Source organism: Podarcis tiliguerta, assembly GCF_965153285.1.
Source record: "Podarcis tiliguerta genome assembly, chromosome: 6".
Lineage (NCBI taxonomy): Eukaryota > Metazoa > Chordata > Lepidosauria > Squamata > Lacertidae > Podarcis > Podarcis tiliguerta.
Window position 1 is genome coordinate 2191807 of NC_139539.1, and position 23435 is coordinate 2215241.

Sequence of the window (23435 nt, forward strand, 5' to 3'; positions counted from 1 at the left end):
GACTGTGGAGGCAGAGCATAGTCATCCTGGCTAGAAGCCATGCAGAGCCCTTGAAAGACAAGACTGGAAAGACACAAACCACTTGAAAGCTCTCTCACGCAAGCTTCCCTGAAATGAATGGGAGCTGTGCAAAGCCTGTTCAGGAATCCTTGTGTGGTTCCCATCTGTTCAATAGGGGCTTGCAAACACAAGTCCCACACATGGATTGCGCACATTGCCTTTTGCCACAATTCAGAAGTTTAAAGCAATTTTATTTCTTGCATGCTACTTGACGATGGGAATACTAGTCATTCCAAGGCTGGGAACAGCATGCGCATGCATACACACACACACACACACACATAAAATAACTGTTCCTTGAAAGATTTCTATCTCCTGACACACCTTTCGATTTACCAGCTTTGTTCTGTAAAATAAATTCTTTCATCTGTTAAACATCTCCCTAAGTCTCCAAGTATCAGAGAATTTTATTCAGAAAAAAATTAAGATGGAGCTCTCCACAATTGGTGGAGCGTCACAATAGGAAATAAAATCCCACATGCAGAAGAAAGTGTTTTAGATTTCTGTGAGGGAAAATTCCTGTCAGGAAATGGCAGCCAGAGGCAGGAGGAGAAACTCAGTCAGAAGCAGAGACTTCTGAGGGAAATTCTGGTCAGGAGTTTGAACTTACAAAGATCAAACCTCAAATGGAAAATAGAACAGAAGCAGAAAAACAGATTCCGTTAGCCGAAATACAGGCAGAAGATAAAGAAAAAGTGGCCAAAATCAAGCAGAAGAACAAGCCAGGCTTTGAGTAGAGCAGCAGATTCAGTTATCTAAAATGGAAGCAGGGGACAGAGAAAGGGAGAGAGAGGCAGACCAAGAACAAGAAAGGTTTCCTCTTAAAATGCAAGAAATACAGTTTAGAGCAGAATTGCTGGTTCCACAGAGAAGTGGGGAAGTTACCTCAGCGGAACAAAGAAATATTCCAGGATATCAAAAAGCAGAGGATGTAGTTTAACATCTCCCTAAGTCTCCAATATGAGAGAGCTTTTCTTCCTAAAATTAAGCAGCGGTTAAGACTGGGCTCGCTGCAATTGGTGGAGCATTTTGATAGGAAATAAAATCCCCTAAAGTAGAAGAAAGTGTGTTATACTTTGGTGAGGGGAAATTCCTGTCAGGAAATGATAGCTTCTCATAAACCTCCAAGGCAAGAGGAGGCAGTCAGGCTCAGTCTGGAGGAGCGATTTCTGAGGGAAATTCTGGTCAGGAGATAGAACTTGAAATGGAAAGCAGAACAGAAGCAGAAAAACAGATTCAGTTAGCCAAAATGCAAGGCAGAGGATAAATAGAGAGAGGTCAAAACACAAGCAGAACAAGAACAAGCCGATTCGGTTAGCGAAAATACAGGCAGCTGACAGAGAAAGGGAGAGAGAGAAAGAGGCGGAATGTGAAAAAGAAATGTATAATCTTAAAATGCGAAAAATACAGCTTAGAGCAGAATGACTGGTTCCACAGAGAAGTGGGGAAGTTACCTCAGTGGAACAAGCAAAATTTCAAAAAGGAGATGATATAGAAGCATTTTTGTTCAGTTTTGAGAGAACCAAATTCAGAGCTTCTGGATGAGGCCAGAATGAAGGATCTCCTTAGGGAGATTTACTCAGAAATGAGGGATGAGGAAACCGCCGATTATGGACTCTTTAAAGAATGAGGGAGAGTTGGACTGGGGCTGACGACTGAGCAGAGCAGGAAAACATTTGGGAGAAATTAAGAGGAAACCTGGGGAAACTTATGCCCAGCTATGGCCTCCGGAGCCTGGCTGAGGGAAGGAAGGGTCAAGCGCTGGAGGAACTCAAGCAACGGATAGTTTGGGAACAGCTCTTGAAACATGTCTCCTCACATCTGGGATAAAAAGCTGAAAACGGTGGGGGAAGCCGCCAGTTCCCTGGACGAGATGGAAGGAGATTGGGGAGGTTTGTGGTCCCACCTTCCTTCTGGAAAAGCCAACTTTGGGGCTGCTCAGAGAAGCCGGAGGCAGCCAAAACCAGCCCTGCAAGGCGGGTCCCTCCCCTGCAGAACAGAATGGGGGGGATCTGTTTCCCCTCAGACTAAGCTCAGAGGCTTCCTTCTCTGGCCAGGGGAGAGTTAGAAGGGATCCCAAGGCAGGAATCCTATCAGAGTCCAGAGAGAGGAGGAGAGAGGCCAGGATCAGGCACTGCCGGGAAAAGGAGTCCCTTGGCAGCCCGGCTTGAGCAAGGCTGTCCCTGAGGAGAAGGATGTGCATTTGCCCTCGCCTCGCACCTGAGCCCCAACCCCAGTCATGGCTGCTTAGAATAGCAGGACTCGGAGCCGGACGGAGGAGAGAACCTGACGCCCATTTCTCTGTTTCTCATTTCCCTGCATTCGGGATCTGGGGGGCAAGTCCCCAGGGAAACTCATCAACAGTTCAGTGTACATTTCTCCGGATATACACAGGGTTGCGTGCAATGCTTCCTAACATGGACAGTTTTGCAAAGCAATTTCTCCTCCCATAACATGCTTTCCTAGTTATTTTCCCTTTATCTTAATATCTATCTATTTGTACAAATTTCTTGGCCAGAGGACTGCACTGCAAAAACTGGGGGGAGTGTAAATTTCAAAGGATGGCTGTGTATTAATATCTGCGTATTCAGCCCCCTCCTAATTCTAGTCCTCCCTTCCTTGAAAAGAGGACTCTCTCCACACCTGTTGACTAGGTGACTCTTGGGGGTCCCAAGGTACCTCCAGGTGAGAAGGAGCCCTTGGCCAAGGGGGTCCCTCTGGCACAGGCAGAGCCCCCCCATTTCATGGGCAGCCCCTTCATCCCACCATTGGTAGGGAGTTCCTGAGAGATGCCCCCCATTTTGGTCTCCCCACAGCCAGCAGGTGGAAGGGCCAGAGCCAAAGTGGAGATATTGGGCCAGACTAACTGCTGGGTGGCTTTTAAAGGGACAGCAAGCAAGCAACTTTCCTCAAAAAAGCAGCATTTGAAAATGCATTTGGCAAAGGAAGGAGCAAGTTAGCAAACAAAACCGGCCAGCTTTTCCCTTCCTGCTGCTGCCACCAATGTCTGGGTGGCACCAGTAATTGTACTAAGGTAAAATGGCTGGTTGGTCCAGCGAGACCCAACACACCTCCACGCTGCAGCCGACACACCAACAAAGTTTGGAAAGCGCTGCTCTATCCTAATTTAGGCAACTCCTTATTTTGGCTGGCTCACAGAGGAAACTCAGTAAACACTTTAAATTCTGCAACATGACACATGTTTTGAGACGTTTGCACACTGGATTTAATTTCATTTGCGAGTTCCCCAGTGAGAAAGCTGGAGTCCCTGGCAGAACCCAGAAGATCCCTTTACCTTGATCATTGTTCTGCATAATTTCTACTCCCCATCCCAGCACCCCAGTAGCTTAACCATGAAGAAATCATTCCCCTCAAATTTCAGGGCTCAATACTAGCTTCTCTTCCTTCCCAGCAAACCTCTCTTTTCTCTGTTGTTTCCCATTCAGTTCAGTGTGAGGAACCCCAGGGAATGAACAACTTTGCAGGGCCTGAGTTCCCCTCTGTAAGCCTATGCCAGTGTAACTTGTCCACGTTGTGCGCACTGACTTTTGACATCAAGATCTAAAATGCCAGAGTGCATGCATGAACGAGTGCAGAGAAGCATAAAGCAGTAGGTTTAGGTGCTTAGGAGTTTAGTATTTATCTGGCAGGCATTTGGGTCTCCCTCTCTACCAGAATACTAATTTGGGAAGTAATGGGAAGATGTTGTTGTTGTTGTTTAGTTGTTCAGTCGTGTCCGACTCTTCCTGACCCCCTGGACCAGAGCACGCTAGGCACTCCTGTCTTCCACTGCCTCCCGCAGTTGGGTCAAACTCATGTTTGTAGCTTCCAGAACACTGTCCCACCATCTTGTCCTCTGTCGTCCCCTTCTCCTTGCGCCCTCCATCTTTCCCAACATCAGGGTCTTTTCCAGGGAGTCTTCTCTTCTCATGAGGTGGCCAAAGTCTTGGAGCCTCAGCTTCAGGATCTGTCCTTCCAGTGAGCACTCAGGGCTGATTTCCTTCAGAATGGAGAGGTTTGATCTTCTTGCAGTCCATGGGACTCTCAAGAGTCGCCTCCAGCACCAGAATTCAAAAGCATCCATTCTTCGGTGATCAGCCTTCTTTCAGCTTTCACTTCCATGCATCACTACTGGGAAAGATACAAAAATGGGAAGATACAACCATACAAATGCAGGAGAAGCAAAGTGTTCATGAATGCAGAGGGCTTCCTTGATGTAAAACTTCATGTAGTTTGGGATAACAGATTAGTAATTGTTGAACAGAAGAACAAGATGAAAGAGATGTGAGACAATAGCAGTAGCAGTAAACAATATATTTTGCTGGTGCTGTAAACAAAACCTGCTCCTTTTTGCTTATTGGGGTACCCAAGAGCCCATATAGAGTAGGTTCCCTATTGGTAGGAGAAAATAACAGAGGCCAACCAGAGAATATTGAGAAGCAAAGCAGCTAGTAAGCCTCATCTTTATTGATCTGTTGCAACAGGGTGCTCCTCTCACACGCAGGAGGGAGAGGGAACCCAGAACAATGGTGTGCAGACTATAGACTTTTGAAATTGCCTACCCTGTAGCTCAAGACCACCCCCAAACATCATACATACATCACAGAAGGAGGCGGTCTACAACAGAATTCCTGCCTGCTAGGATACCTGACAATGGTCACTGATTGCTTTACCTGGGCAGCCCGGCCATTCTTTTGTGATGGTAAATACTTTAATTCCTGAATCCAGGTCACAGGCTCACCCTATTCATACACAAATGCGCAAAAGCAATAAGCAAAAGACAACGGAGAGTCTTTCCCATTTCCTTCCTCCTTGCAGAGAAACATTTGAGGTCAATTTGGGAGAGTCAAAATGGTTTCAGGATTGTTCTCCCGTACTGTTTCAGACCATAGCTGTCAATGTTTCCCTTTTTTAAAGGGAAATTCCCTTATTCCGAATAGGATTTCTCGCAAGAAAAGGGAAAAGTTGACAGCTATGTTTCAGACACTTGGTTTACATACTTATGCATGTGTTTGCCCTGTAAGTTTATGAACATTTAATTTATATATTTGAGACCTTAAATTCTTATAACACTGGGCAAGCGCCTGCTAAGTGGTGGTTGGAGTATCGAAGGAGATCTGGAGACCTCCATGCTCATTTCATCCATTAAGAGGGATTGATACAATGGGAAATACCACTGTCTCCCCATTGGGCACTAGCCACTTGAAAGCACTTTCAAGGAAGCTCCAGTCAAATCAATGGGTGCTGCTTCACCAAGAGGAGCATTCAGGACCCCGTGTGTGGCTCCCACCTTGCACTGCCCATTGCCTCCTGCCACAACACAGACCTTTTAAGCAATTTAAACCCTAAGAGAGGCCTTTGCTACAGAAATCCTAGGCTTTCCAAGTTTGGAGGCAGAACCATTTCCTGCTGCTGGTTGGTGCTACTGAAGGAAATGGCCTCAAAGGGAACGGAAGTGGTGAGAGACGATTCTGGCTTCTTGGTTTTCAAGCAGGACCCCAGAGGACATCTTTACTTTGCGATTATAGAAAGCAAGAGGAATTCCTATAGCGAAGAAAAAGGAGAGTTCAAAATGTGCCCATCCGATTCCCGGAGTGTGATGTTTTCTCCCAAAGATTTCTCTCCTGCAACTCTGCTTTTTGAGCCCTTCCCAGCGGACTTCCACCCTCTGCCCCCTGATTCCTGGAGCCACAGGACTCTGCTAAGATTCCCTCCTTTTCCCTGCTGCCTCTGCAGCCTTTCCATGCCCTCCTTCATGCCCTCCTGAGGCCTTTTCTCTGGGCTAGAGGGTGCTCTTGAATCCTGGCCATGCCTCACACTGTCCTGGATAGAGGGGGAAAGCGTGTCCAAACCTCTGGCCTTCTGCATGGCTGCAAACTAGCTGACCGTGTAAAGTTCAGCGTCACAACCATGCCTAGACCTTCTCCTGGTTCTGGCCTCACCCATAACCAGTGGTATGTGCAACCCCCCTCCCCAGAAAGTGAGACACAAGGGTTTGTGGCTTGCTGGCTGAGAAGAGTCCCCTGTCCTAGGGGAACCACAGTCTCCGTGACTCCACCGGAGTTGATGCCTTTTAAAGCAGACTGGACTCCTTTAAATGAAGCAACTCAGCTCAGTGAAGCTCAGGGCCGGGCTGCCCATGAAGAAGATGGAAGCAGCTGCCTCAGGCAGCAGAGTTCCACGGGGCAGGGTTGCTGCCAGCAGGGTTGCATGGAGACGACGTCCAGCAAGATCTCGGTCCAGTATACCTGAAGGAGCATCTCCACCCACATCGTTCTACCTGGACACTGAGGTCCAGCGCCGAGGGCCTTCTGGTGGTTCCCTTGCTGTGAGAAGCCTAGTTACAGGGAACCAGGCAGAGGGCCTTCTCGGTGGTGGCATCCGTCCTGTGGAACGCCCTCCCACAATATATCAAAGAGAAGAACAACTACCAGAATTTTAGAAGACATCTGAAGGCAGCCCTGTTTAGGGAAGCTTTTAATGTTTAACGGACTACTGTATTTTAATACTTTGTTGGAAGGAGGGGTATAAATAATAAATTATTATTATTATTATTATTATTATTATTATTATTATTATTATTATATTTAACAAGATCTCACTGTAAGCTGCCACCACAGCCATACAACTCTTGTTAGCGAGGCTTCGGGGGAGGGCCTCGGTGGTGGTGACTTTCATGTTTCACCTCAGATGGCAAAGCAGGGCAGGCAGTCCCTGGGGAAGGTTTAGCTAGCAAGCATGATAAAACTGCAACTCCTGGGCTGCTGCTGAAACAGGACCTGGCCCTTTTGCTATGGAGGTCTCCAGCCTCAGCTGTCCAAGGTGCCTTTGCCTTGCCCCTGCAGAGGCCATTGCTTCAGGAGAATACCACCCCTGCACCCCAGATCTCCCCCTCTCCCTCTTTTCAGCAGCCCCTCTCCTGCTGCCTGCTGGCCTGGCTGTGGGTTCCCCCTGCACACTTGCGCAATAACTCATCTCTTGCCATCAGGGCTTCCTACCTAAGAGCGCCTGCTCTGCTGAACTGCGGCAGGGAGCTGCAGGCTGAGACTTTGTGGAAAGCCCCCTGCGGCACTCCAGGGCTATTCCTATAAATATAAGTTATATAAATTTTTATTTATACTCCGCCCTTCCTGGTTCAAAAACCGGGCAGATTTATAACACTTAATTGTAAAAGCAGCATAAAATACAGTATAAAAACATGAATAACAATAAAATTCAAAAATCAATTTAGGGGAAATAAGCATGAGATAATCCCCAGGAACTAGCTGGCTGAATTGGTCCTACTTGGGCCAGCAAGGAGACCAGGAGAGAATTAGCTGTGGGGTCTCAGAGCGGGTGATGTTCATAAAAGGGGAGGAGGAAGGAAGAGAAGGGAAATAAAAGATCATGCTGAATTTAAATTAAAGGCCAGGTGGAATAGCTCTGTCTTACAGGCCTGACGGAAGGAGGTTAAATCCTGCAGGGCCCTGGTCTCATGGGACAGAGCATTCCACCAGGTCGGAGCCATCACTGAGAAGGCCCTGGTGGAGGATAATCTGACTTCCTTAGGGCCTGGGACCTCTAAAGTATGGTTATTCCTGCCCCTTAAGACCCTCCAGGGCTGCATCGGTCAAAGCCTGCATCCTGAACCATGGACTAAATGCCAAAGGCTCACATTATAGCACGGATCTTCCATCTTCATCACTTCGCCAATGTCTGGAACCAGTGGCAAGGGGAGCTCCTGCTGCAGGTAATCTGGAGAGAAGAAACACAGCATGCACCAATTTGGGCCAACAGAAGGCATCCTGGTTCATGTCACTAGGCCAGATTGAGGAGGGGTGGGTAGTACCACGTTCCTCTCTCCTTGACATTAGGGCTTCTAGGTAAAAGTAAAGGTACCCCTGATCGTGAGGTCCAGTCGCAGACGACTTTAGGGTTGCAGCGCTCATCTCACTCTATAGGCAGAAGGAGCCGGCCTTTGTCCACAGGCAGCTTCCGGGTCATGTGGCCAGCATGACTAAGCCACTTCTGGCGAACCAGAGCAGCGCACGGAAACGCCATTTCCCTTCCCGCAGGAGCGGTACCTATTTATCTACTTGCACTTTGACGTGCTTTCGAACTGCTAGGTTGGCAGGAGCAGGGACCGAGCAACGGGAGCTCACCCCGTCGCGGGGATTCGAACCGCCGACCTTCTGATCAGTAAGCCCTAGGCTCACTGGTTTAGACCACAGCGCCACCCACATCCCTTACGGCTTCTACACAGCCACAAAGGGGTGTTTCTCCAGAGAGCTTGGCTGAACTGAGGATCAGATGAAGGCTTCAGTTCAACCATCGGTGCTACCCAACAAGCAAGCTTTGTGGTTTGGGGCTGAAGCGATGGCTTGGAAGGAAACCTCAAAAGTGATCAAGGCTGTGACTGTACTTGAGTCAACGTCACCTTGGTGCCCCACAACTCTTACCCAACATTGGAAAAGGACTCTCATGGTTCAGCACGTTCTCCAGCGTTTCCACAGCGTCGTATGCACGTCCGCGGAGCCGGTCCCTCTAGAAGAAGAGATGTGATCAGCAATGCAAGGAAGCAGCATGGAAAGGGAGGCATCTCACCAGGTCCAACAGTACCATAATCCATGTGGCTTCAATGGAGAGTCAGCATGAAGAGCCATCTCAAGGCACTTTGCTCCAGAGATGGACAATCCTTTTGACACCTCCCTTCTTCCCATTAATCAGTTGTGGTGCCTTGGGAAGAGCGTCACCTTCCCCTCCTGCAAAACCCTCCTGTTTTTATCCCAGATGCGTTTGCCACCCTGAGCTCTTTGGGAGGAGTGGAGGGATATAAATTTAACAAATACACAATTTAACAAATAAGTAAATATACTGTAGTTAGGGAGAACATTCCTGTTATGTACTGAGTTGAATAGAATCCAAAATGCAGCAGTCTGATTGGTCCTAGAACAATAGGATTCAGAATGCAGCAGTCTGGTTGGTCCTAGAGCAATAGGATCCAAAATGCAGCAGTCTGATTGGTCCTAGAACAATAGGATGCAGCATGCAGCAGTCTTATTGGTCCTAGAACAATAGGATCCAGAATGCAGCAGTCTGATTGGTCCACAGGAGCCACCCAATCCAGGCAGAAATGAATCCGCAACCTGATTGGCCTACAGGAGAATCCCAGAATTAGCCAATCACGTGGGGCCCATTGTGTAAATAATGTATATAAAGCAGACATTTCAGGGGAACTTCCATTCCTCATTACTATGAGCTGAATGAAGAGCATGAAATCCACTCTCAATTCCGAGTATACAGTGGTGCCCCACAAGACGAATGCCTCGCAAGACGGAAAACCCGCTAGACGAAAGGGTTTTCCATTTTCAGAGGTGCTTCGCAGGACAAATTTCTCTATGGGCTTGCTTCGCAAGACGAAAATGTCTTGCGATTCTTGAGGGGTTTTTTCGCTCCCCACCCCCTTTTTCTAAGGCGCTAAACTGCTAATAGCCTTTTAGCAGCTAATCCGCTAATCCCTTAAGCCCTTAATAGCCGCTAATAGCCGCTAAAACGCTAATAGCGCTAATCCGCTAATAGGGTTGCTTCGCAAGACAAAAAAACTGCTAGACGAAGAGACTCACGGAACGGATTAATTTCGTCTTGCGAGGCACCACTGTATTTCAATTCCTTTGAGCTAGGCCAGGAGCAGCCAAGGCACTGGGCCCAGAACATAACTGTCGGCCACTGCAAATCCTGACATCACCCATGAACAAAACCTTAGACTGAACAGAAGCAGCACCAGCGGGTGGAAAGAGCAGAGAAGTCAGCCTCTGAAGTCCTGAGTTCAAATCCCTGCTTGGCCATGAACTGGCTGAGTGCCTTGGGCAAGACACTTAGAAGCTTTTAAGCCCAATCATGGCCTTTGCCGTGATTCTCTGAAGAGGGACTGTGAGGAAGGTCAAGCAAAACAGGGCTAAAGAAATTGATCTTGCTATACGACAGAATGTATTAGAATAGGTGGAAGAGCTTACGATTTCGCCTCCCCAGTCCAGAAATCCACTGCGAGGGAAAAGGAAATGCTTGTTAGAAGTGGCTTAGCACAAGATCCCCGTCAACTGCATTGTGCGTGATTCCCCCCCGAATCTGAAGCTTCCCATCAAGGGTCAAAAATCCATATCTATTAATTAAATATATATACACCACCCTTCATCCGAAGATCCCAGGGTGGTTCGCAGCAGAAAAAAAATCTGAGCTTGGACTCTTAGCAACAACTATCTTCCAGTGCCCATCTGAGCCCACCAGTCTGCACTATGCCCTGCAAAACGTGACCTATATCCTGGTTGCCCCTGATATAGGAGAGCAGGACATGGGGCAGAGCTGCTCCTACCACTAGGCATTTGGAGGCGAGTGCCTTGGGTGGCCCATCCTGGGAGGCGGCGGGGCCCCTCAGCTCTTCCACCTGAGGCCCCTGACCAGAGTCTTCTGTTTCAGAAAAGAGCTGTGTGCTGTGCCCCTTGCGCTCCACTTTTCTAACAACCCTTCAAGGCCTTGAATTATTACTTCATTATTATTCTCATCTATGGATGAAAACCGTCATCTCCAACTACTCGTAGCCTTTGGCTTCTGCCACTCGACTCACGTGAGCAAAGCGCCCCATTTTAATTGGGGCTTCTGTCTGTATGTTCAATCTTAACTGATTTTATTGGAGATTTCAGAAGAGGTAATCTTACGGCACACTGCTTAGAAATGACGGTGTTAAGCAGTATGTTGTACTGTTTTGACTAGCTTGCTTTATTGTTTTGATGGAATTGTTGTAGTGTGTACTTCAGTTATGTGTGCTTTCTGATTGCTCTTATACTTGTAAATCACATAGAAACCATCCTGGTAATTAATTGGTATATAAATTAAACAGCAGCAGCAGCAGCATCTACCGGCATGCAACCTTTTGCTTCTATCATCCTGCACATGCAAGCAAGAAGTTCTACCAAGTACGTCAAGAGGCAATGACGCTGAATAGGGCGTCAGGGTGTTTGTTACCTGTCTAGAGTTAACGAGAGCTTCAGCTTGTTGTCTGCAATGAAAATATCAGCTAAAAACCGGTAATCCTGCCATGAAAGGGAGAGAGAAAACAAGAGAAGGTCCGTTCAGTGGAGGGAGACGGTGCTGATGGACCAAAAATGTTCTCCAGAAGACTCCCCAGACTGGAACTCACATTGGTCAGAGTCCAAACGGCGACCTCCAGTTCCTTGATATTGAACACCTCCATCTTTAATGGATGGGTCACATAAGATTTAGTACAGACCACAAGGAATTTAGGTGGCCCACAAGCCGTTATGTTCACCAGGTAGTCGTTCAGCTCCTGCAGAGACGCAGTTTAAATGGAAATATAAATCGCTCTTTGTTTATTTTTTAGAAATTTATTTATTTGGTTTTTCAGATTGAATTTTTACAGCCACATACCCAACATACAACATTAAAAACTAGATTCCAAGGAGTCTCTTGGACTTCCCTCCTCCCTTTTGTGGGTCCGACTGTTAATCATTTCCTCCTGCATCTTTTATAATAATCCTGATCTTTTTATCTCTCCATTGTACCCAAAATTCACCATTAAACTACAAGTGATATTCTAATCCTACTAAAGATTTTAGCTGTTTACAGTGGTCTTTAAGATAAGTTATAAATTGATGGATTATGCTGAAATGGCTAAAATGACTGGAAGAATCAGAAATCAGGAAGACCAAAAGTTTAATAAGGAATGGGGGAAATTTAATCGCATTTCCTAATGCAGAGATGGCAACTTCCATTTGTTGAATCTGTTTTGTGACAACAGTGAGCAGTTGTCTCCCCACACCCCAACATCCTCATCGTCCATTACAGACTGGTATTAAACCTAAACACTTTTGATCTTGAACTCAAAAATTTATAAATTACCTCCTTTGGTCTTCCCGGTTGCTGTTTCTCCATCTTTCCTGTCTTCGTGTTGCCCGGCTGCTTTGATTTGTTTGTGGGAGCATCAAGAGGAAGTCCCAAGACTAAGTTCACAAGATTTCTTATGCCTGTTTTTGTTTCTTATTATGCATTTCTCATTTATATGAGAAAGCTTCATTAAAAATCATTTTTAAAAAAAGACAAAGAAATTTCAGAAGGGAAAACCATGTTTAAAAGCTGAGCTGCACTAATGCAATGTACTCACCGTATAAGAAATGTGCGCTGGAAGTGCAGGCAAAAGACTTTCCAACAGGCAATAGCCCTGGGAGATGTACATGGAATGAGAAATCAATGGAGAAGGTCAGAGCAGAGAAGGGGACTTTCATTCTTCACCATTCTGCTGACTGTCCTTCCCCTCAGCTAAACTAATCTCCATTTGGCTGAGCCACACTTTGGCCTTATTATCTCGTGAGCTAACTTGCTATTTAAAACCCCCTCTGAAAACAAGAACATCCATGTGTTGGATTAGTGTTAGAAGAAATTCAAAGCCATTTCAAGCAGTTCTGATTGAGGAGGAGATGCAAAGTGAATTTAAGTCTTGCATGGGCCCAGAGTTTGCCCTACAGCAGGGGTGTCTGCAGTCAACAATTTTTGCTCATTACCCCCCCCCCAAAAAAAGTTCAACAACTCTGGTCAATCCAATGGGTAGATCACTGCCAGTTTATTTATAGTGGAAGTAGATCGCTGTCTAAGGGATGCGGGTGGCGCTGTGGGTTAAACCACCGAGCCTAGGGCTTGCCGATCAGAAGAAGAAGAGGAGTTTGGATTTGATACCCCGCTTTATCACTACCCAAAGGAGTCTCAAAGCTGCTCACAATCTCCTTTCCCTTCCTCCCCCACAACAAACACTCTGTGAGGTGAGTGGGGCTGAGAGACTTCAGAGAAGTGTGACTGGCCCAAGGTCACCCAGAAGCTGCATGTGGAGGAGCGGAGACGCGAACCCGGTTCACCAGATTACGAGACTACCGCTCTTAACCACTACACCACACTGGCTCTCAGTGTGAGATCAGTAGGTTGGCGGTTTGAATCCCCACGACGGGGTGAGCTCCCGTTGCTCGGTCCCTGCTCCTGCCAACCTAGCAGTTTGAGAGCACGTCAAAGTGCAAGTAGATAAATAGGTACCGCTCTGGCGGGAAGGTAAACAGTGTTTCCGTGCACTGCTCTGGTTTGCCAGAAGTGGCTTAGTCATGCTGGCCACATGACCTGGAAGCTGTACGCCCGCTCCCTCAGCCAGTAAAGCGAGATGAGCACCACAACCCCAGAGTCGGCCATGACTGGACCTAATGGTCAGGGGTCCCTTTACCTTTACCCTTGAGATCGCTGTCTTTTGGAAGTTGGATATGCCTGCCCTACAGGGCCAAGGGTAATGGAAGGAACCAGATGCAGCTACAACAGACAACGCTACTCACCATTCTGTGATCTTTGTCCACAATGAAGGGCTCAAAGGGGTATAAGAGCTGGTTAAAGTTCTGTCCCAGCTGGTTTTCCGTCATGGCAACGTCCGCAAGAGCTCCATCTTGCATTGGAGGAAGAGACTTCAAGAGGTCAGCAATCCTGTCTTCTGCTCTGCCGTCTGCTTCTCCTTCTCCTGCAGAGAGCTGAAAGCAGCAGCCGCAGGAGTTGTGTGTTTCTCATGCGTCTCTTGAACGGCCTTTTCCCTGTTACTTATAGCACTGTTGATGCCCCGGCTAGAGCCACCGTGCTTACATAAGAAAACCAGAAGAGCTTGCTGGATCAGGCCCACCTAGCCCCCTAACGTCTTCTTCTCACATTGGCCAATGAGATGCCTGTTTTAAGACCCAAATCAAGAGATGAGCCAACCACACTTGTAATCCCCAGAAACTGATATTCAGAGGTGGTTGATGTACTATGTTTGTTTGTGACACTATGCATGACCTTGAATGTTGGCATTATGACAGACTTTCACAAAGCTATGTAGAGGAGGTGTCTATGAGAGATGGTGGCCTCCAGGGCAGGCATACCATAAGGGTACGCTCTCAGGATTTGCACCAAAAAATGCCTATAATTCCCCCCATTTCCAGAAAAGTGGATGAAATCCATCAGCATAGGAGGCAGTCCAGGGTTGATTAAGCATGCCAAATTGTAGACAGGTTCTTCCAGGGGGGTTAGAACAGGGCTTCTTTAAATTTTGATTTCCTTCAAGAGAAACTTTCCTTTCCTGCCAGAATTGGATATACAGTGGTACCTCTAGTTACGAACTTAATTCGTTCCGGAGGTCCGTTCTTAACCTGAAACTGTTCTGAACTAGAGGTGTGCTTTCACTAATGGGACCTCTTACTGCCGCTGTGCCACCGGCACATGATTCCCGTTCTCATCCTCGGGCAAAGTTCTCAACTCGAGGTAACTCTTCCAGGTTAGCGGAGTTTGTAACCTGAAGCGTTTGTAACCTGAGGTGTTCATAACTCGAGGTACCACTGTAATTTGCAGGTTAGGCCACCCCACCAGAGGGGGATAAAGCCTGATGATTTTGAGGTTCCACATAGCTACATTGCCAAGGTCCAGTTGGGTCCCTTCCAACTCTACGATTCTATTAACTTCCTTGAGCAACTTGTTCTGATACCAAATGACTCCTAGGACATTGCCTCAAATCTTTACATCTATGGTCTCGTAAAGAAGATTACTATCTGGTGCTGAACTGATAAAGTGCTCCTTCTAATTACGTAATACAGTGGTTCTCAACCTGTGGGTCCCCAGATGTTGTTAGACTACAACTCCCATCATCCCTGAGCTCTGGCCTTGCTAGCTAGGGGTGATGGGAGTTGTAGTTCAACTACATCTGGGACCCACAGGTTGAGAAAGGCTGTAATAGCTAATACAAACCTAACAAATCCCATAAACGGTTGCCAGTGCTTTGAGCTATTAGGTCCCCTCGTTGATCTCTTTCTGGACAAAGCAGGATCGCCTGTAGGCAAATGCTAGGTACTTACGCCCAGGTCGAGGATGAGAACATCGTCTTGTATTTGGAAGCTCTGGAGAGAATACTGGACCCCGGCAGGTGACAAGTCAACTGCACAAAAGGCAAAAATGAGATAAGGAGAAAGGGCTTTATTGTTGTGGGTTCAGGACTCCTGGAGGATGTCTCCCGTGAGCACACAGCTCTCCTGGCCTTGAGGAGACCTGGGAGGCCAGGGTTCAAATCCCCACTTGGCCATAAGCTCACTGGGTGACCTTGGGCCCATCACCATCTCTGAACCTGTCCTACCTTGCAGGTTGTTGTTGGTACTAAAGGGTTAAGAGGTAACAAGTCGCTCTAACCACTGAGCAGCTGGAAGTCATTAAGCATCCAGGAATGTGAGTTAGTTTGTATAAATAGTCAGTTCACCCGTGTGTTTCCCCCCCGCCCCCCTTTTTGACCTGACTCGCAGACTCAGTTTGTGGCCATGGGCGTGTTTGCTGATATGAGTTAAGTTTAGAGTAAAGTTTTCTTTATGCCGGAGATAAAAGCATGTGTGCTTTATCGCCAGGGCTTTTCTTTTGTAAATAAAGTTTTTTCCTGAGTTCCAAAGTGCTTGCTCCAGGATTCTTCATTGAAAGGTACTGACTCTCCTGCCTTCTTCAACCGCTGCACGAAATTCTCTGCTGAGATAAGATTTATGGCGTTGGAAGCGAGCTGGACGGTTACTTAACATTAAACTAATGAGGAGGTGGAGAACTACGCATGCCAGCTTGTGCTCCTTGGATTAAAAGGAGGAATATAAATGCAACGAATAAGAAACTAAAACAATAAAAATGAAAGCACACACCCTTTTGATACAGTGCTGGCTTTTCCGAAATCTACAATAATGGAATGGATTGTGGATAAATTAGGGTAAAGAAATAATGTTTCATTTGTTTTTCTTCAACCAAACAACCATGAGGCAGATTTCCCCGAATTTCCCTGATTTTTTTTGCAGATGCCCATTGTGAAAAACACCCCAGCATGAATCCCCATGTTTATTTTGTTTTGTTTCAAATTATTTATCACTTTCAATTTTGAAGATTGGACATTTAACCAAATGCAAACCATCCATTTGCCACCAATTTCCCTTCCTTCGTTCATGGTTCTTTTATTAGCCTCCTAACGCTGCATCTTCTAGCATGGGGCCTGTGAGGTGGAGGCAAGGAGCAACCACTCGATGCTTCTCTGTTTTGGAAGAAAAAGTGTTGAGGGAGAAAGGAAGGGACTCACCCAGGTCCTGGAGGCCCAGCAGGAAACCATCGGAGTCAGAAAGGGATGACAGCAAGGGGTCACAGGCCTGCAAGAGAAAAGCCGCAGAGGAAGGGGAGCCTGCTGTCATCGGAGCTGCAGGCTGTTGGGGTGTCTTGGGTGGTCTTTGCAATTAGCAGTGCAATTAGTGCCTGCTAACGAGTCATGATGTGGCAGTGGCCCAAAGGGCCACAATAAATGTGATAATGTGTACCCCTGTAAATCCTTGAGGGTGCTTCCAGTAGAGAAGTTATAATAGCCTTTCTACTTTATCAAACTGATGATTTTTGCAAGTCGCCACCCACCCACTGGGGCAGAAATACAACTAATATGTGAATCACAAAGATAAGTTGCTACATGTTGCAAATGGCTACACATAACACAGGTCCCCAACATGCACACTAACACAATGTAACAGAACATGGTGGGAATCAGAACTTAATCAGCAGAAATTCCCAGTGCTTATTGCGCATGTGTATTAAACATGAAATGAGGTAATGATGTATATGATTGGTGGAAATTGAAATGCTTTGTTTGAAATTTTAGAAATACCATGGACCACTGGGCAGGGTTGCAGTTTTGCGGCACGATCCGACTGCAACCTATTGCTTTGCAATAAACAACGCTGGACTCCTAACTCCTCATGTTTCTGAGTTTTATTGGCGTAAACTCAGGAGATGTGCTATTTTCTGGCTTACAACAATGAGACTCCTTCACACCAGAGCTGCCAGATTTCCTCATCTTTCTTTGTGCCCCATGTGTGCCAGCCCTTGTGCCACAAGGAGTTGCGCCAACAAAGGATCTTCTGAGCCAATGCTTCAAATACAGGTAAAGGACCCCTGGATGGTTAAGTCCAGTCAAAGGCGACTGTGGGGTTGCGGCGCTCATCTCGCTTTCAGGCCAAGGGAGCCAGCGTTTGTCCACTGGGTCATGTGGCCAGCAGGACTAAACTGCTTCTGGCGCAACAGGACACTGTGACGGAAACCAGAGCGTGCAGAAACACCGTTTACCTTCCTGCCACAGTGGTACCTATTTATCTACTTGCACTGGTGTGCTTTCGAACTGCTAGGTTGGCAGAAACTGGGACAGAGCAACAGGAGCTCATCCTGTTCTGTGGATTTGAACCACCAACCTTCTGACTGGCAAGCCCAAGAGGCTCAGTGGTTTAGACCACAGTGCCACCCGCATCCCATACTTCAAATACAACCCCACCCAAGAATACTCTAGGTAAGACCTACGTTTGCATCCAAAACAGGAACAAGATTTTTATCCAGGGACTTTTCCACCATCGGTGTGACGCCTTCCTTCAATGTTTTGACAGTTCTGAAGGGAAATAAAGGCAGCAGCAAAAATGAGAAAAGTTGGGAGAAGATCGAGTTCCTCTTTGACCTGGTCTTTGACTGATTAACATCCAATGCCTTTTTAAAAACGAGTTGGGAGTGGGTTTTTGGGTTATTGCTTTTGTTTTTATTTTGAATGTGCATTTCGTGTTTCTATATTGTGATTTTATCTTGTGAACTGCCCTGAGACCTGCGGTGATAGAGCAGTATGTAAATAAAAATAAATGGTAATAGAGCAGTTGTCTGCAAATCAAATGAACAGGACCAGTCAATCCCAGCAGAAGGGCCAAGTGCCACAGATGAAGGAGAAGCAACGTACTCTGAGGCTGAAATTCAATGAGCGAAAGTGGGGTGTGTGTGACAAATTGCCTTTTGTGAGTTCTTAGGATGGGCCTGTTGTCTTTGTCCATGGAGTTTTCTTGGCAGGGATACTGCAGTGGCTTGCCAGGTGCTGAAGGAGACTCTTGAGAGTCCCATGGACTGCAAGAAGATCAAACCTCTCCATTCTGAAGGAAATCAGCCCTGAGTGCTCACAGGAAGGACAGATCCTGAAGCTTAGGCTCCAGTACTTTGGCCACCTCATGAGAAGAGAAGACTCCCTGGAAAAGACCCTGATGTTGGGAAAGATGGAGGGCACAAGGAGAAGGGGACGACAGAGGACGAGATGGTTGGACAGTGTTCTCGAAGCAACCAGCATGAGTTTGACCAAACTGGGGGAGGCAGTGGAAGACAGGAGTGCCTGGCGTGCTCTGGTCCAGGAGGTCACGAAGAGTCGGACATGACTAAACGACTCAACAACAACAAGGATGGGTCTGAGGCTACAGCTTAAAAGCATAATGTGGGTTTTGGACTCTGCAATTATATAATTCTGTTATTCTAGATATTGTTCTCAGTGGCACCAAGTATTAGCACGTATTTAGGAGTTTCAGCTGTTGGAGTCATTCTGCATCCAGTCATTACAGTTGAACTCAGGACTGGATTTAGGTTTGATGAAGCCCTCATGAGGCCACTGAATGTAATGGGGCCCTTTATATGTCCAGCTGTCCTTTGTCAGCAACGAATTGTCACTGTTTTAGGGAGCAGGCTAGCAGACGGGGCCCATTACTTACATCATAGGAGCTGACACAACACAAAAGACTGTTGCTGTAGGGAGGTTTTATTTTATTTGTTTTATATCTTATATTTTGGAAATGTACATCCAGGTTTTTTTTCCTTTAACTTTTTTGGGGCCCCGAGAGAGTGGGGCCCTAAGCTATAGCTTGTTTAAAGGTAAAGGGACCCCTGACCATTAGGTCCAGTCATGGCTGACTCTGGGGTTGCGGCGCTCATCTCGCTTTACTGGCCTAGGGAGCTTCCGGGTCATGTGGCCAGCATGACTAAGCCGCTTCTGGCGAACCAGAGCAGCGCAGGGAAACGCCGTTTACCTTCCCGCTGGCGTGGTACCTATTTATCTACTTGCACTTTGACGTGCTTTCGAACTGCTAGTTTGGCAGGAGCAAGGACCAAGCAACGGCAGCTCACCCCGTCGTGGGGATTCGAACCCCCGACCTTCTGATCAGTCCTAGGGTTTGTGGTTTAACCCACAGCGCCACCCACGTCCGAAGCTATAGCTTGTTTAGTTTATATGTAAATCTGGCACTGGTTGAACTGGTTGCAATGGCCCTCCATTTCCCATGGGAAATTGGGTAGGATTTACTGGCAAGGCTATTCCATACCCAGGAAAACCTCAGCAGAGTGCAGATTCAAGCTGCCTTGAGACATAATGTTTGCAGACTAACCCTTCAGCAAAATGCCTGGAGAAGACTCCCGTTTCGTGCCTTTACCTGCCATGCTGTGTCCCAAGTGACCAATTTGTCTGTCTCCCTCCTTTCCCTGCCCCAGAAGCTGGACCATGCTCTCAAATGGATATTTACTTGTACCAGGTTTTGATGTGCGATATCCCAGCACTGGAGTGGCAGCTCTGGAGGCGGAATCCATGGCTGCTTCCATTAGCAACAGCGGAGAAGTTCTTTGTCACTTGAATCTCAACGTCTTTGCTGAAGGCATCCGGGGAAAAGGAAAGAGATAATTTATCGCAACTTGGAGACTTAGAGTGATAATAGTTTTAGCCTCGCAGAAGCCTGGTGAGCATAGCCTGAGAGACAAAATGTACGAATCATAGAAGGAAACCCAAGCGTCCTGTGATCCAACGCTGCAATGCAGGAAGGACAGCTAAGGAATCCCTGACGGATGGCTGTCCATCATCTTGAACTTCAAGGCCAATTAGGGATTTGAACTTGGCTTTCCCAACCCAAACCCAGCACTCCAAGAGTCTAGACCAAAAGGCACCCTTTTCTTGAAGCTGGCAATAATGTTCCACTCATTACTTGATGATAATGATGATGATGATGATAATTTATTTATATCCCACCCATTTGGCTGGGTTTCCCCAGCCACTCTGGGTGGCTCCCAACAGAATTAAAAGCTCAATAAAACATCATGCTTGTCTTAGTTTTCCATTGATTTTAGTCTGCAGCTTTGGAGGTTTCCATCCAAATGGTATAGAATCTCACTTGCTTTTTATATATTAGATTTCTCATTTATTGCACTTAGTTCATTAGGAGAAATAATAGAAGATGGAGAAGCCACTTTCTCTAAGGTCTGGGCAAGATAAGCAACCCAGTAAAGCAGAGGTGTGTGTGTGTGTATGTGTGTGTGTATATACCGTATTTTTTGCTCTATAAGACTCACTTTTCCCCTCCTAAAAATTAAGGGGAAATGTGTGTGCGTCTTATGGAGCGAGTGCAGGCTGCGCAGCTATCCCAGAAGCCAGAACAGCAAGAGGGATAGCTGCTTTCACTGCACAGCGATCCCTCTTGCTGTTCTGGCTTCTGAGATTCAGAATTTTTTTTTTCTTGTTTTCCTCCTCCAAAAACTAGGTGCGTCTTGTGGTCTGATGCATCTTATAGAGCGAAAAATACGGTATATATATATGACAAAAATCTTACAAAAGGGGAGAATGCTTGATTATTATTTTTCTAATTTAGTGATTTTAAAAACTTTTTTGCATGTTCAAATCAAATTCCAATGGAACATTACTATAAACCAAAAGACAACCTTGCATTAATCATTTTGCATAAGACACCAGTTGGGGCTTATCGCTGGTGAGGTAGCACAATGTACTATCAGCCTAAATTACAAACATACTGGGCCTGAGGGGCTGGGAGCTAGAAATGAATGTCCCTACACTTACATATTAATTTTGGAATATTTCTGCCTCAGTCTTCAGCAAACAAAGGTTCCTAGATTAGTTTGCAGAGATCAATGGCAAGGCATTCAAAGTTGTTCGGACTGTTTGGAGCCCCTTTGAGCTGAGAGGATGGAATCCTGCATCCTTAAGGAACAGATTGTTGGGCTCCTCCTTCTCCCAAATTCCACAGACTTACAGAGAGTTTCCATACTCTTGTTCCTCAAGGCTGTTTCCCAAAATGAAGATGCTTACAAGGAACTCACTATTCAAAGTAGATCCCGAACTGCACACTGAGATGGATGTTGAAGGAATCATTTGATTGCATGGCTATTTCGACAGCTGGGAGATACGGGGTCTCCACCTTCATCCTGCAAAGAGAACAAACTCAGATAGGGGCCCAGTCTATGCGAGGAGCGCTGTTATGTACTGAGTTGAATAGGATCCAAAAGGCAGCAGTCTGATTGGTCCTAGAACAATAGGATCCAAACTGCAGCAGTCTGATTAGTCCTAGAACAATAGGATTCAGAATGCAGCAGTCTTATTGGTCCTAGAACAATGCAGCAGTCTGATTGGTCAGCAGGAGCCACCCAATCCAGCTCCAGATAGAAGTGAATCCACAACCTGATTGGCCTACAGGAGAAGTCCAGAATTAGCCAATCATGTGCAGCCCGTTGTGTAAATAAGGCATATAAAGCAGATACTTTGAGGGGACTTCCATTCCTCCTCACCACTATGAGCTGAATAAAGAGCATGAAATCACTTTGCGACTCTGCGTATATTTCGAGCACCAAGTGGGAAGATGCCTGAAACTTCGGGTTTTACCTGCCTTCTGCCCCAAGGATAAAAGCGCAATCCATTGGGACACTGAATGGGAGCCACATACAATATTGTTGTCGGTTTGGGGCTCTGTCTGGATGGTGCCCTGAATTCTTCCAATTCTTTTTTTATTATTATTTACTTAAGAAAATTATACAGCCAGCAAAACGAAGAAGTCTAAGTTAACATTGCCTTCTACCAATAAGAAATAATAATAACTATTACAATAATGAAAATACTAAAAATACATTTACTTCCCCTTTTGAACTTCTGTTCAGGTTACAATATATTACTATTCTATAAGAATCTATTATATCCTTCGCTGTCCCATATATTATTTTATTTCCCAAATTCAACCTAACCCTCCCCTCCTCCCCACTGCTTCTTCCAATTCTTGGGGTCCTGGACCCAGTGAGACTTAGAATCTAATAGAGGACTCTGTTGCTGAACTGGTCAGGCCATTTTCTGTGTAAGGCAATGGCCTTACCTGGGCCTCATGAGCATCCCAAAAGAATGAGCCAGGCTGCAAGAACTGCTGCTAAGTGATGGGGCTCTCCAGGCTAATGGGTGGGGCTTCCTCACACCTCACCTGGCTGCTAGGTAGGAGAAGGATTTTGGGGTCTGAGCTGAGCAGGAAGCAGGCTGGAAGCTGGAGACACAGAGACCAGCTTGCTCTGTGCTGGATCCAAAGCTATGACTAATGGAAAAGTAAGATTTATTGGGGTGTCAGTGCTGTGAAGTCCTATGCTCAGGGTAGGGTGAGCAAGGATTACTCACCTCCATCACTGGTGCTGTGCAATGCCAGGTCTATAGGCAACAAAACTGCCACCCTGCGAGATTTCTTCACCTCGCAGGGGGTCGACCTGGCTTGTGTGACGGAGACCTGGGTGCGCGAAGGGGAAACAGTTACCTTACGAGAGATGGTGCCCCCGGGTTTCTCCGTCCTCCACCAGTCGCGGACTGTGGGCCGGTGGTAGGGGTGGCATTATTAATCCGGGAAGATTGTCCTTTCAGGGCTCTACCGTCGCCATCGATCCCCGGCATTGAATGTGTTGGCCTAGTGTGGGGCTCCGAGGTGAGCTTGGCTGTCTGGCTGGTGTACCGGCCACCTAGCGCACCAACAGCCGCCCTGTCAGGCCTGCTGGAGGTGGTGGCCGGCTGGGCCTTGGAGTTCCCTAACCTATTGGTATTGGGGGACTTCAACATCCATGCTGATGCCACTCCCTCCTCACAGGCTCTGGACCTGGTGTCTTCCATGGCGACACTAGGGCTCTCCCAGTTTGTTTCGGGCCCCACACATCAAGCAGGCCACACACTGGATTTGATCTTTGGCGTAGGTATAGATGTGATCATGTCTCCTTTGATGAAGGTGCCATGGTCTGATCACTATGCTCTGAAAGCCAGGATTGACTTTCCACCCCCACCCTGCTTAGGTGGCGAGCCGATTTGGGCTCGCCCCCAGAGGCTGATGGGCCCTGATAGATTCCATCAAGCCTTGCGGGACCTTGCTCCCCCTGGCGACTCATTGACTGAGCTTGTTGAGGGCTGGAATACCCAGCTCCTAGCAGCCATCGATGAGATCGCACCTAAGCGCCCTCTGCGACCCCGCAGAAACCGGGCTCCCTGGTTTGCCGAGGAGCTCGGGAAAATGAAGCGGGACCTCAGACGGCTAGAGCGAGTATGGCGGGGTGCCCATGACGGAGCCTCAAGAACATCTTATAGGGCTTTTATGAAAACCTACGAGATGGCGGTGAAGGCTGCTAAGAAGTCTTACTTCTTGGCCTCCATTGCATCCGCTAGCTCTCTCCCGGCGCAATTATTTAGTATAATCAGG

General features: G+C 46.9%; 1 protein-coding gene and 1 long non-coding RNA gene across 2 annotated transcripts; both read right to left on the reverse strand.

Annotated features, from left to right (window-relative positions):
* Positions 1-4523: 4523 nt before the first annotated feature.
* LOC310680749 lies at positions 4524-8808 on the reverse strand. The gene is made up of 3 exons (XR_014512905.1): positions 8499-8808; positions 7715-7794; positions 4524-5604 (listed from the first exon to the last, which is right to left on the reverse strand). It is a non-coding gene; the product is annotated as an uncharacterized lncRNA (long non-coding RNA).
* Positions 8809-9703: 895 nt separating this feature from the next.
* LOC310680240 (uncharacterized protein) lies at positions 9704-22099 on the reverse strand (the record flags this gene model as incomplete). Its single annotated transcript, XM_083446593.1, has 11 exons — positions 9704-10080; positions 11059-11126; positions 11234-11380; positions 12215-12271; positions 13419-13607; positions 14958-15037; positions 16199-16265; positions 17455-17539; positions 19470-19592; positions 21049-21153; positions 22089-22099. 11 exons carry the CDS (start codon positions 22097-22099, stop codon positions 9915-9917), a joined length of 1098 nt encoding a protein of 365 aa, XP_083302719.1. The 3' UTR covers positions 9704-9914.
* Positions 22100-23435: the final 1336 nt, after the last annotated feature.